The sequence below is a fragment of the Embiotoca jacksoni genome, unplaced genomic scaffold (genome assembly GCF_022577435.1).
Source record: "Embiotoca jacksoni isolate LCO1_2020_lvr unplaced genomic scaffold, fEmbJac1.0.p SCAF_15, whole genome shotgun sequence".
In the NCBI taxonomy this organism is placed as follows: Eukaryota; Metazoa; Chordata; class Actinopteri; family Embiotocidae; genus Embiotoca; species Embiotoca jacksoni.
Genome location: NW_027185285.1, coordinates 8,847,002 through 8,861,581, shown reverse-complemented (window position 1 = coordinate 8,861,581; position 14,580 = coordinate 8,847,002). Strand labels below are relative to the sequence as shown.

The following is a 14,580-nucleotide window of genomic DNA, read 5'->3' as shown; positions in this document are numbered from 1 at the left end:
TTTTTATTTATACATTACTAAATATCTTATTATTCACATCATATAATATGTGTAGTTAATAATATGCCATCTAAGGCCATGAACGATATCAGAGGTTCAGGTGAACATGGACAATAGTGTAACAGAGTGCACCTGAACACCACTGAGAGACATCCCTGCTGGTCTGAAGGTGGAAAAAGTGACACTGATTAAATCCAATACCCGAGCGGTGACATCACCCCTCCCCGACGAAGGAGGCTGCGTCCGGATTGGGCAGCTGCCGCGGCCAATCAGAGCGCACACACATGGGAAGCGTTTAAAAAAGATTCAGAAAAGTGTCGGGAAGCTGTCCCAAGTTCTCTGCAGCAGGTCAGAGCACCACCGCGTCGAGCAAGAAAGAAAAGATACCCAACGGACTCTTTCCGAGGACTTTTTCCTGCGCGTTTCTGAGCCTCGGACGCAGAGCTGTAACCTGCTTCGCGGTTTTGAAAGCTCTTCTCGGCTCCACTGTAAATAGAGCAGAATAACAGAATGACAACACATTTCAGGAGCGGCCCTGCCTTCGGACTTTCTGCCGAGGTCAAGAGTAAGGTACGTTTACACTTTTAAAATTGTAGTTTTTAAAGTGTATACAGAGTACACGGTGGCACACACGGTGGCTGGAGCACTGACTCCTCAGGCGGTGTCAGAGGTCCACCAAAGGCCACTGATGACGTACACTGTCAACCCCCTCTTCGTGGCTGTACTAAGTATTTGCCCTAAAAAAAAAACACAACAACAACAGCCATAAGATGGTAACAGGCGCTGCGTGTTGATAAATACTGAAGCATTTGGGGGAACTTGCTGGATAGAGGGTTTTGAACTGACTCCACTTAAACAATGAGGTAGGCTCTTTGTTGTGATGTGATCTCATCCCAGTTTGATTCCAGGTTTTGTGCTCGGGAAGCAGCTGCGGTGACACACTTCTGCCTTTTGATATTATATATATATGTGTGTATGTAACATATATCACTCGGTGAAGGAGGTGATTGTTTTGGAGCTGAAAGTAGGTTTTAGTGGCCAAATTATTTGTGCGATTATGCCATTTAGTCCGTGAGAGTGCAGCACACAGGGGGAGGAGGTTTGACTTGTGCTGCTTATTCTTCTGTTGGCTCATTTATTTGCTTGGCAGAGAGAAATCCAACTTACTGAAACATGAGGAAATGTATCATGTTTGTGAATATGAGCTTGTAGGTAAATTGTTCAGTGAGAATCACAGTGCATGAAGGTTTTTTTTGTATTTTAAGTAATGGGTATAGCTTGATTTAAAAAAAAATATTAAAGGACCACAGATGTAAATGTTTATGGACATATGAGTTGCTTTGTGAGCAAGTTCTTATTGAAAAGAGAAATCCTTTACTTGAAGAGCCACGTGTAGATTTATAAAATTACCCTGCAGGGAACACTGATGTGTGTCTGATACGGTTCGGGTATCTCGTCACACTTGACAATGTCATTTACTCCTTGTCACTTTAATAATTCCTGAATATGAATATATGCAAATATATTTAATATCTGAAGTTTCTCTTATTCACTTTTTAAAGTCCAATGTCAGTGTTTTTGCTCTGGAGGTTTCAAGTTTCCACATCATAGTTGTACAAGTTGAATTGGACCACGATCGGCTTCCCAGCTATTTGTGATGTCACAAATCCTGTTTGTAGGCCCGCCCCTTAAAATCAAATTTTCAATAAGAACAAAGAAACTTCTCTCCTTCAGAAGATGAATGTGAAAACAGTCTTTTAGTTTTAAACTCTGCAGAGTGAAGCTCACGCATTCAATTGTAGGAACAAGAAGAGAAACGTGTTTTGAAGTGGAGGGAGACTCCAAATACTCCAGTGCTTGAAAGTAAAGGGCCTGTATTCAAAATGTATGTAAAAATGAAATGACTCATTATGCAACCAATGTGACGCCTATCCATGTTACGTGATTGGACATTACAAGACTGCGTGATTTTTTATAACATTAGCAGTTATTTGTTGTTGCCGAGGGTCGAGTTGAAGCTGATTATGTTTGTTGTAAAATCTATAAAAACGAATCAGATTTCATAAACACAAGATCTGTTTGTGTGTGTGTGTGAGTAATCGTCTGCAAAATAATTAGCTATCGGTGTGTGTGATGGATTAGAAGTTGCAAGAAGCATAAAAAGGAGTTTTACCCAGCAAAACAGAAACGTACAAACTAATATTTACAACGGTTTAACGGGATTGTTTGCATTTTTTTGAAGTGGGGTTGTATGAGGTATTTATCCATAGTTAGTGTTTGACCAGGAGTAGATGGAGGGGGGGAGAGGAAGTCAGCCTGTCCCCATTTTGAGGAAGCAAAAAAGTCCACTTAAAAATCAACATCAGTTTAGGTGTACACTATATTAAGATTATCGCCCCCCACTTTTACCTCATCATGACTTGTTTGGATACATTAGTTCAGGAGTAAACTAACACCAAAGACGCACAATAACACAAACAAACCATCCAATTGAAGCAGCTGTAGACCAGAAAACTCCTGTGTCCTCAAGGTAAAATTGCTGTTTTTGTCAAAAGAGGCTTTGAAAAGAGCGTAGATAAGTATAACAGCGTGGCTCCCTATTGGAAAGGGCTGTATGACGACAAGGTAAAGCAGCAGAAAATATTCTAAATATAGAGTATGCTTAAACTGATATATATATATATTTAACGTGGTTAAATATGTTTTGTTGTTTTCTCCAAACTAGGGACTCGTTGACCATCTACTGCACTGAATATGAACCTCAGGCGACACCACTTAAAAAAAAAAATGCAAACTATCCCTTTAAGCTGTCATGAGGTATCTGGGTAATATTCATACTGTGACTGTAAATATGATTTTCTGGATTTTTAAATGCGTTTGCCACCTCTGTCGTGACAGTAGTGACTCTGTATGTTTGGATGATTCAGAGCTGCTGACAGTCTGTGTTCAGGATGAGAAAGGTCAGCTTGTGACTTTCAACACCCAGATTATCATCATCATCATCATCATTGTCCTGGAGGGATGTGGCCTCTTCCCTGAATAGTACCATCACTCAGCAGTGCTTCAATCTCGCACCGAGGCGCGCCGCCCTCTGTGGAGCCCACATTCCTTTCATTATAGCCCATTCGCTGTTATTTTTGCTGCCATTTCCCAAACCGTTTCTAAGCCGATCGTGTACGTACAGTCGGCAGAAGTTTAGAAGTAGAGTAGAGGTGAAATGCGAGGTCGAAGGGCTTCATGCCGAGTTCCAGCAGCATGACATCAGAGAGGAGCAGAGATGCAACAGAAAGACTGGCAGGTACATCAGCATCCTCTGATGGCCTTTTAAGGAGTGGCCGGGCTCCGACTTGGAACTTGAAAGTGTCCTTTCTCTAAACAGTTTACATCGGCGTCGAGGCTGACAAAACACTGTCCTGACAGAACACAGGTGTACAGGAGATGGATGACGCAGACAAAGACATGCCAGCAGCTCCCACTGTGAATCGATTTCACGCCGTGGGAGACCCAAGACAACAATGGATTATGTCTTTGTTTGTGTATTATGGAGATTTCCAAAGTAACAGACAGGCATCTGGATATGTTGGCACGTGTGGTCTGCTCTCTGTTGTTGGACTCCCGTATGGTAATATGCAGTGTGGCAAATGGCTTGTGAGATTCTACAGACGCTGTTGACCAATTCTTAAAGTGAGAATCTTTCTCTTACAAACGTAATGTTTCATTCACGATACACAAACAGTCCATCGCTCGGCACGTTACACTTAGGGGTTTTGCTGCTTGTATGACCAGTAGTTTATGGTGGCTAATGTTAGAAAATGTCTTTTACATTATACAGTAAGATGTTCAGTTACAGCGTGTCATTCCTGATGAGAAAAAAAACTGAAATTAGGCATTAAAGAAACTAATGTATTAAAGAGAAACGGAGACTTTTGTGGGTCGTATACATTTTAAGTGACACTTTCAATCTGTTACTAGTTTTATGGCATTTTGCATATTATCTTTATTTTCCCCACCAATAGTCAAAGGTATAATTACAGCTGCAGTTTTTTTTGGTTTGTCAGCATAATGACAGAAAAACTACCTGATTTTCATGAAACGTGTTGGAAAGGTGAAGCATGAACCAATGAAAAATCCTTTGAATTTTAGAGTGGCTGCAAATCACAGGGCAGATCTACAAATTATTTTTCATTTTCATTAACATTTGTGAGAGACATTCGGTCCACTAAATGCCACACATCTCAAATCAATTTTAAATGCTACGACTGGCGATGTGTCAAATTCCTTTTATTCTTTATTTTTCTCTTGGAAAGAAATTGCTGCGTAACTGACATGACACGGCTTCGTCAGTGCACCGACTCCACAACTTTTCATATCATAATGTTTCAGAGTCGGTTATTATTCTGTCGTCGCTACATTTTAAAGCTGGGTGTCAAATGTTTTGATTGTAGTGTTGAGTTTTGCTGTCAAGATGATCCTTTTTTTTTCTTTTTCCTTTCTTCAATGGCCCACTGAAAGATACAGCATATCGTTTTTAAAACCATTTTTTAATCGAAAATGATGAATGTTGCCGAAACATAACTTTACGAGAATTTTTCCCAAATAAAACCGACGAATCGGAATTTTGATTTGCATGAGAAAATATTTGAACAAAGGGAAGTGTTTCCCAACATTTTGGTCCTGTGAATCCTCACAAAAAAAAAAACCAGTGTCCGGTTGGGGTATTGCATCATGTGTTGTTTAGCCCCTATAACGGTAACCTGCTTTAGATTCAGTCATGTTTTAAGGCAAAATCGTACAGTTAACAACTGGGAAAAGTTCCTCTTTGTGTAAGATTTGAGTCTTTTCCTCTTTCATTAATCATTTTATGATCACATCACCAAAATCTTGACTCATTGGAGGGGGCCAAACTCTATTTTTCTCTTATCCCTTTATTCTCTATTCTATCTGACTGTCGGTAACACTAGATCGATGTCAAGCAGCTACGATGATAAAATACTAATTATTGATCAATTCATCTACATTTATATAATGCATGTGCTTAAAGTTGCATTATGTAACCTATTAAATAACACAAACATCCTTGAACAAATAAAAAAAATTCTAAAGTAATGATCATCGCTCAGTTTTACTGCTACAGCTTGGTATGACCAGAAGCGTGGTGACTACTTTTAGCAAATGCTGGCAAACTTTAGACAGATAGTGTCATCTAATATAGCCAATTTATAGCAACACTGACTGTCCTCATTGACTAACTTCTTGTGCCAGGATGTTTTAGCCTTTACACATTTTCTGCCATTGCCTCAGTGATTACTCTTTAGCGAACGGGACGTAAACATAAGTAAACGATCTGAATACTTCTTCCACAACGGGGCTACTTGAGTTTGTGATGCTGTGTGCTAACAAAGTTCAGCTTGATGTTTGGTACCCAGCTTTAATATGTTCATCAGTAATTGTTATAGACGGAATTCACAGAAATGATCAGTTGTTTTTTTTGAAGTCATACATGGGCTATTCTTATATATTCATGCCTTTATACCACCTCGTTCCCGAGTTCTACTAAAGAAAGAAACAACACGGTAACTCTGAGCTGAACGACCTCGACCGGAAGCGGAGCCGGTTTGATCTTGGCCCGTCTTTATCCGGCGTGGTTTGCCTGAATAGTTCGCTCACTGTAAAAGGGCAGATACTGGAAAACCCAGAGAGAGAGAAATATGAGCTAAGCCAATCGGAGACAAAGAGCAAGTCGGTCAGAGGGAGAGGGAGGTGGGTTTAGCAAAGCTGTTTCTCCCAAGTTTGGTGTGATGGACTGGAAGCCACGCTATCCCTGCTGCTTTGAAATACTTGTTTGTGTTGGCTGCCGGTTCCAGACGATGAAGACTTATCTGCAGAACATTCAGGAAAAGGGGGCCAGAACGGGCGTGTGCGCGGGGAGAAAAAGGGGGCAGCTTTAAAACCCCGTGCCAGAATTCAAAGTATTAGGGCGGCCTGCTTGTGCCAATAAGGAAATACATGGTGAAAAGAGAGGGAGCGAGAGGCCGGTGTGTTTCTGCATGCAGGAATGTCCACGGGGCTTTTTTTTTTCATTTTCATTTTTCTTCCCGTTCTTTTTATACACCTGATCTCAAAGTCTTTTACATTATACGGCAAGATGTTCAGTCACAGTGTGCCATTCCTGATGAGAAAAGAATGGGTGAAATCGGTTATTTTAGCCACTGAAAACCTGACATTAGGCATTGAAGAAACTAATGTATTAAAGAGAAACGGAGACTTTTTTGTGTTGTATGAGTTTTAAGTGACGCTTTCTATCCGTTACTGCCGTTATACCATTTCACATGATATTATCTTTTATTTTCCCCACCAATAGTCAAAAGTATAATTACTTTAGTTTGTTTTGTTTGTCAGCGCGATGGCAGAAAAGTTGTTTTAGCTTCTGTAATATGACGGACTGTATAAAGGCTTTCTGATACTCAAATACAATCATGATTTGCCTGAAGAGCATTTTCTTATTTAAATGGAGAATTTTCTTTCAAATTAAATGTCAAAAGAAATTACCTTTTTTTTTTAAAAAAAAAATGTGTTTTTGCTATAACCTCATTTTTGCCGGGAGCAAAGAATTTACATATAATTCACCAAATGCATTTCTATTCCACTGGATGATATCGGACTATGAAGTGAGTGTTTGGCGTGCATACATGATCCATGTTTTGTTCTTCCAAGAGGCATCCAAGCACAATTCTGTATGAAAAGGCTTTCTATGTGGTGTGCCATTACAAACAAAAACGGAATAAAAAGTAAAAGTCTGACCCCCTGCTGTTCTACACCCCCCCCTTCCTCCTCCTCTCAGCTGGCAGGGAAGTACGACCCACAGAAGGAAGAGGAGCTGAGGCTGTGGATTCAGGATGTGACGGGCCAAAGGGTTGGGGACAACTTCATGGATAGTCTGAAGGATGGAGTCCTGTTGTGCGAGTGAGTGAGATAGAAACTAGGGGGGGGGGGGAAGCTTGTAGTACAGAAATGTACCAGGCGTTATCAGTAATCCCCCCCCCCCCCCCCCCCCGAAATTGAAGTTGTTGTTGTTGTTTTTTTAACTCTCTGTGTCTCTCTTTGTAGACTCATTAATGTTCTCCAGCCAGGTTCAGTGAGAAAGATCAGCAGCTCCAGTCAAAACTGGCACCAGGTAATTCACCAGCTCCAGATTTTATATGCCCTGCTAGTCTCTCTGTTCTCCAGGCCAAGCAGACCTCGATTTGTCTGCTGCTCTGGCACCGGCACCAACAAAGAGTTTTATTTACATTCCATAAAGTAGCTGCCATATCAAATGAAGCCAATCCCAGCGTGGCTTTTCTTGGCCTTTTATAGAACTGGAAAAGCAAACAGAGCTTTTAAGAGATGATTAAAGCAAAAATTCCAACCGTGATATTGCTACTGCTGCAAATGAATGTAAACGGTTAGACGGACAGAGTCACAGGCTCTAAGGGCAAAGCACAGATGAGGGGGGGGGGGGGGGGGGGGGGGGGGGAGTCTTGGACTAACTTGATTCTTGGACGTTGTGCCAAGCAAAGCTAACTGCCAGCGAGCTGCGGCTTCATATTTAGACATAAGAGGTACAAGAAGGCAAAGCCAAACGGCTAATTTCTCACACTTTGGAACTATTGCGTTTTAAAGGGTAGCGACAATCGCGGATTACCGTTTTACTGCGCAAGGTTGTTTTCACGGTGAAACGCAAAGAAAACTCCTCGGGCTGTATGTGGGGTGCACTTGTCGGCTAATCCCCATGTCGCATTCTGCCTGCTGTCTCGCTCAGCTGGAAAATATCGGGAACTTTGTCCGTGCGATCACCGAGTACGGCCTGCGGCTGCATGACATCTTTGAGGCCAACGATCTGTTTGAGAATGTCAACCACACTCAGGTCCAGTGCACGCTCATCGCACTGGCTGGAATGGTGAGGGCATCTATAAACACACACACACACACACACACACACCGTTACTCCACTGACATATGTTGGAGCAAAGCCTGATGTAACTGTACTCGCCACTGGCGGTACATTAGCATATATACAGTTGTTGTTGTTGTTGTTATTATCTCTTGCATGGACTAGAACAACAGTATAATAAAAACAGTGCGACTGTGAAATATTCACTCTTATTACCATTTTCCTTCCCGTCTCTGCCACTTCTCCGTCTCAGGCCAAGTCCAAAGGCTTCCCCTCCAAGTACGATATAGGAGTGAAGTATGCTGAGAAACATCAGCGGCGCTTCGCTCCCGAGAAGCTCCGGGAGGGACGCAACGTCATAGGCCTGCAGGTCAGAGAGGCAGAGATGCTAAACCTGTAATTGACTACTTTACGGCCACGCTTTTAGATGTTCTGATGGTCAAACGCTTCCCAGTGGGGCTGTCATTGTCCCTCCTGCTGGACTCATTCTGAATATACGTTTCCAGAAACCTCTTTAGTCCTCTCTGAGCTGCTCTGCTTTTCAAATTTAGCCTAGAAAAATGTGTGATTTGCATGGATAATAAGAAATAATAGGTAATTCACCACCATAGATAAGAACTTTTAAATTCTGCAGCTGTGGTAACTAGTGTATTGTATTTAGCTCCTTCCATTTTACTCTGGCTCTAGATGGGCACCAACAAGCTCGCCAGTCAAAAGGGCATGACCTCTTATGGGACACGGCGCCACCTGTATGATTCCAAGATAGGCATGGACAACCCGCTGGACCAATCGACCATCAGCCTACAGATGGGCACCAACAAGGGAGCCAGCCAGGTGAGAGGAGATGCTTGTGCTCATCCCTTTTCCAGTTTGATATAGACGGCAGACGTTAGATGGACCACATGCTTTATGTTTATTAAAACGCGTTCAATTTAAAGGGTATTGTTGTATACTTACAAATGGATTACGGTTGTGTGTCTTCGGCCCTCGAGCCCATAAATTGCTACGAAGGACATTCATCTTTTTCAGCTGTGGATTTATAGACGGTGCAAGGAGGTACATGGAAATATTGGGCAGTCGGTCCGCCAGTTTGAAGGAAATGGAAAGAAATTAAAATATATCCACATGTCAAATCTAGTAGTTCGTTGAACATGACAAATCACCAGCTAAATTAACTAAAACTAATGGATGATGGCTCAAATGAATAAACAGAAGTAATATATACATCTATGGTGTCTGTACATAGAAAGTGTATTGTTTTTGCCTTTTGATAAACTACCATTATTCAAACTGATGCTAGAAGTATTGGATAAATAGAGCACTTGGCTCCGAGTAGTATAACAATTATTGAAATGTTCCCATTATCCACTTTTAATGTAGTGATTTCTGTCAAATAACGTCTACTTTAAACGCAAATAAACACATCTGTGTAAGAATGGTTGAAATGAACTACAGTGCTCATGTGCATCACAGCGAAGGTAGAAGTCCATCCAGTGCCATGATGTTACTTATGTTTTTATTAGTTTTTGGAGAGTATTGGATTTCTATGGCTTTATGAGGAATACGATATATCAGATTGTGTTTGTTGTTTGGATTAATTCATTCTCAGTTTTGGCCACGATGTGGGATTTGCCAATATTGTGAAAAATATACAACGTCATTATTTCAATCCTTTTTAATTTGAATCGAGCACGCTGACCGTACCTGTAAAAGTGTTCTTTCACAAACCCTCGGTCTTTCTCTTTTGTCCCCCAGTCCGGCATGACGGCTCCCGGAACCAGGAGGCACATCTTTGACAAGAAGCTGGATCTGGAGAACTGTGACACCACCACCATCTCTCTGCAGATGGGCACCAACAAAGTGGCGTCCCAACAGGGCATGACTACGTACGGCCTGCCCCGCCAGGTCTACGACAACAAGTACTGCGCCAACCCCACCGAAGCCTACAACAACGGGAGCGAAGTGGAGTATGATGGCTACAACCAGTACTCTGACTAAGAAAAGTTCAGACAGCCTCACCCCGCCCCTTCTCTCCGTTTTCTTTTGCTTCAGACAACCAGCCACAACTGCCTTTGTGACGAGCAAACCTCCCAGACTTTTATTTAACGCCAATTGATGTCACTGTCATCTTCATTCCCCATCTTTTCGAAACTTGTTTTTACTCTTAGGAATTTGTTGTTTGCGTTTCCATGAGTACAAGAAAAGATATTGTTTACACTGACCTTAAGTCAAAAAATTTCATGTGGTGGCCAACTTCTGTCACTTTGGTTAATATTATTACTGCTAAACATACCCACACAACACGCAGAAGTTGAGCTTTAATGACCATTGCTATTTATGTTTTTGTTTTTTCTACAGCTTTTTGTACTTGCATTGAAATTAGAGATTTTTAACTGTTCATTCCCCTCGCCTCACTTAAGTCCCCCTCCACTCCAGTTTGAACACTGATGAAAGTTCTATCGGAGGAAACGAGTGACTGCATTGGTGCTATTGAACTTTTAAACCAGATGGAACAGAATCCACGTCCACATTGGAGCTCCCCACTCTTTGGGATGAGACGGAGCGGGACTCATCGGGGCAGGCTACGCAGGAGGACTTGTAGCTTTGTGCGGACACTGCTTCGTGTCATGAGCACCTGCACTGACAAAACGGCCACGTTAACAACCCTGCCAGATTACCCAGCGTGCCATTTTTACAGGGCAAATTTACATGGCTTGAGTGCAGCATTTGAGTCTTTGGTTTTTGAAAACGTATTCTGCAAAGGTAGATGGTTCTGTGAGACATGGTCCACCGCTTTGATCAAGGAGTGAATGTAGGTGTGGTGGCCTCCAGTTTGAAGCTTGGTAAACTTAGTCACTAGTATTTTGTTTTTGTTTTTGTACTGCACGTGAGTCCTGTTTTCTTTCCATCCATCCTTTTGGAAATCTTCTCTACTTGGCCTGTGCCTTAATGGCTCCATTTGCACTTTACCCAGCCTCATCTTAAGGGGCAAAAAAAAAAACAACTGCAGTGGACTGTAACAAAGTAGATTTACTCAGACACTGCTCTTAAGTACAAATTTAAGGCATTTAAATGTCAGTATTTTATTCATGTCACTCTATACTTCTTGTGAAGAATTCAGGTGGCGATGTTGTCCTTTTTTTTTTACACCATGAGTTTGTCAGTCATGGTAAGAAGAATATAATAAGATTTTATGCACACTTACAGGGGTCAATGTTTAAAGCAAGGATTGGAATGCAGAATTTATACACTGTGGTATTGCTTCCTTTACTTGAGTAAAGTGTCCGAGTACTTTGTCCACCCCGTGGCAGTATCGAAGCAGACCCATATGCTTCCAGATATTGGCTAATGTTAATCATGCCAAATGTGCGGACGAGTCCAGTGTTAAAATTACTGTCAACCCACCGGATATCGTGAATGTAAGGTTAGAGGTGCCACTCGCTATCACAGGGTTCACTTTACATACAGCTGTAGTTATAAATACAGGAAGCTCAGGAAGCGGTCCTTTTTTTACACTTTCAGACTAGCTTTGAATTCTGAGATGAGGCGCATGCGAACACTCTCCACGACACGCCGTCATTCAAAAGCAGCCATGATGTTGTACTTTTGGTACGGTGCTATCCAATGTTTTAACACCTTTTGTAGTGGGGGGGGGGGAAAGTGCATTTTTATAGTTTGTCTAATCTTTCCCTTTATTGAATCAAATGTAGGATTTTTTTTTTTTAACAGTGCATTAATTTATCATTATTATTACTACCTTCTGGTGGCCAAAATGGCACTGATGAGTAAATGTATAGTAACATTTCACCTTTTAATGTGTTTGCTTTGTTTTAACATTATTCAAACTTTACATCTTTGCTAAGCTCTTGATTTTTTTTTTTTCTTTTCCCTTCTATATGCCTTTCACTAAACATGACATTTGTGCAATAAAAAACACCTGAAAAAATTGGTTGTGATTTCATTTTGTCATTATTGTCAGCACCTTGAAGTACACTGAAATAGTGTAATAGAAATACATGGTTGTGTGTGTTTTTTTTTTCTTTTTCTTTTTTTTTTTAAAAGGGAACATCAAGCAGTATAATTATATACAAGACCAAAAAGAAGAAGAAAGATCTGGCAGTAGACAAACAAAAGGTTTTTTGGTGCATTAATGATGGGGTTGAAAGGTACACAAAAATAACATTGTCAAAACCGCTAAATACAACAACCTAATTAAAAGATAATTATAAGATTTTCTATATTCAGAAATCACGTAGAATGCTAAAGAAGGACGTGGAATGTTTACGCTGTTAAAAATCAAGTTAAGTCTTAAACTTAATGACACAAGTTTGGTCCAGAAAAATAAAAACATCATGATCTAATACAATCACTGACACAAGATATGAAAACATTTACATTGAGAACTGTAGTGAAGACGGGTTACTGTCAAAACAACATGGCAACTCTCTGGCCCAGCCGGAGGAATGTTTCATCGTGTGGCAAAATTCAAACTAAGAACGTCACGAATTTAAAGCGAACCTATTATGCTCATTTTTAATAAAAAAAAAAACCAACAACAACTAAGTCTAGGACTCTGCTAGAGCTTTCTGTTATTCACAGTTCAAAATACTCCTAATTTATCTGATACTGACCTTTTATGCAGCCCCTTAGTTCATTCTGTCCAAAACTAATTGTTTTAGCTACCGTCTCTTTAAGGTAAATCCTCAGAAAGTCCGCTTTCTTCTGATTGACCAAATTCCAGGAAGCCTGCACCCAGCGCTCTTTCACGCCTCTTTCTTTTGCCAATGTGGAGATACTGAAAGTAAATCTAAACCTGCTGCTTGATTGGAACTTCTCAAATGCATCTGTGAGTGTTTGAGCCTGGATTCCATCCAGAATACGAGAGCGGAGCACAAACACCAGCAGCAACAAAGACTACAGGACGTCTCTGTTTGATAAATATTACACTCGTTGCCGGCTTACTCTTAACATATGAGTGGAGTCTTTTAATCAAAAAATGTTCTATATGTGCCCCTCTTACTGAGTGTACAGGTGGGGAATGTGCTAACGTAGCTCGTAAGATGCGATTCTGCTGTTGCCAAATGACTAAGTTATAGTATTTCCTAGCACCGTCAGTCTGTACATTGTGGCGGACTGTAAGTGACCACATAATGAAGCTTCTTGTAAACCTAGTGTTCAGAGCAGTCTTAAACTTTTTTTTTTTTCCCCTCCAAAAGGAATCGCTTTCGTTGTATAAAACTTTGGCCATGTTTAGTGTGAACATCTACACTGTGACATTATGCTGGATATGTGAAGGGAAAGCATAACAGGTCCTCTTTTAGAGAGAAATTAAATATTTGGCTACATTTTGCGAGCTAATTCACCAAGCAGAAAGCGAGGTTGGAGAGAAGGTGAGGTAGGAACACGTGACTACTGGTTGGCTGCTTCGCAGGCGTCGATCCAATCACTGTAAACATCCACCGGCTCGGACAGATCTGTTGAGGAAAGATTAAGGGAAAGTCCAAGTGCGCACAGATAGAATTGTGACGTCGTTTTCACATATTGCAGAGATCTTCTCCTCCCCAATAGAGATGCAAATCATACCAAAGAGCGCACACATCAAAGACAGGTGGATGTAACCTTAACCGGAGCATGATTGGTTAAAAGGATACAGGTTATAGGAGTCTGGAACTCTTCCAAGCAAACACTGCAGGATATAATTCCTGTGTTGCGGGTTCGTTCCCTGGAAAACAAGTTCTTTTTTTTTAGTCACGATAATCGCGATGCAATTCGAAAGCTTTTGGGAGTTTCATTGTGTTCCTTACATTTTGACGTCGCAGGATTTCTCGTGGTTACAGAAGGGGCACGTGAACTGAGTGTCCAGGTTCCCTGTCATTTTTTTCTTTGGAGGAGGCTTTCTCTTTGACTTTCTGCGCCCCATTGTGTCTCTGCAGACAGAGAAGACAGAGACAGGGACAGGGACAGAGACAGTTAAGAGCTTGTCGTTTCCATCGCCTGTGGACATTACCAAACACTTACACACACACACACACACACACACACACACACACACTCTTACACTGTTATTACTGTAGATGTGCCTGAGTGTGTGTGTGTGTGTGTGTGTGTGTGTGTGTGTGTGTGCCTGGCAAAGTTAATGCGACTTTTCTCGCGGGTATTTCACAAATCCACTATAGCTGTCACTTTCCTTGCAAATCGCTGGAGTTATTAGACATAATTAAAAGTATATTTACACTAATAAAGCGAAAAAAAAAAAAAAAAAAAAAAAAAAACGCTTACCGCTACCCGCTAGCAGATAAGTCGCTAGCAGCTGCTAGCGTATGTGAGGACTGCCTGACCCCCCAAAAAAAATAACTTTCCGAAGAAACAATGAAGGTTAAAGGCAACACCGAGGTGCGTTTTCTTCAGTCTCTCCATTATTATGATTATGTTTTGCTGTTTGGATTCTGGTGTGACTGTTGTCTTACCAGAGGGATGTCTTGCTCGCAGAGGATGCTCAGTAGTCAACTGGATCCGGATGCAGCGTTCTCGATGAGCTCGCATCTGATTGGTTCGCTGAGAATTTGATTGGGGTCTGATTGGTTCGAAAGTGACCAATAGCGGAGCTTGCAATTGAACTCCCACCTCCAGGGAGATGCGCTGCCTTC

The 14,580-nt window shown here is 41.3% G+C and overlaps 2 protein-coding genes across 2 annotated transcripts; one reads left to right on the top strand and one right to left on the bottom strand.

Moving 5' to 3' along the window:
• Nucleotides 1-369: 369 nt before the first annotated feature.
• On the top strand, nt 370-11,723 carry LOC138198128 (calponin-1-like). The gene is made up of 7 exons (XM_069149337.1): nt 370-570; nt 6,842-6,963; nt 7,108-7,174; nt 7,802-7,939; nt 8,187-8,303; nt 8,621-8,767; nt 9,689-11,723. Exons 1-7 carry the CDS (start codon nt 511-513, stop codon nt 9,929-9,931), a joined length of 894 nt encoding a protein of 297 aa, XP_069005438.1. The 5' UTR covers nt 370-510; the 3' UTR covers nt 9,932-11,723.
• A 329-nt stretch (nt 11,724-12,052) lies between these two features.
• On the bottom strand, nt 12,053-14,477 carry elof1 (elongation factor 1). The gene is made up of 4 exons (XM_069149340.1): nt 14,401-14,477; nt 13,738-13,860; nt 13,585-13,655; nt 12,053-13,407 (listed from the first exon to the last, which is right to left on the bottom strand). Exons 2-4 carry the CDS (start codon nt 13,851-13,853, stop codon nt 13,343-13,345), a joined length of 252 nt encoding a protein of 83 aa, XP_069005441.1. The 5' UTR covers nt 13,854-13,860; nt 14,401-14,477; the 3' UTR covers nt 12,053-13,342.
• Between the last annotated feature and the right edge of the window lie 103 nt (nt 14,478-14,580).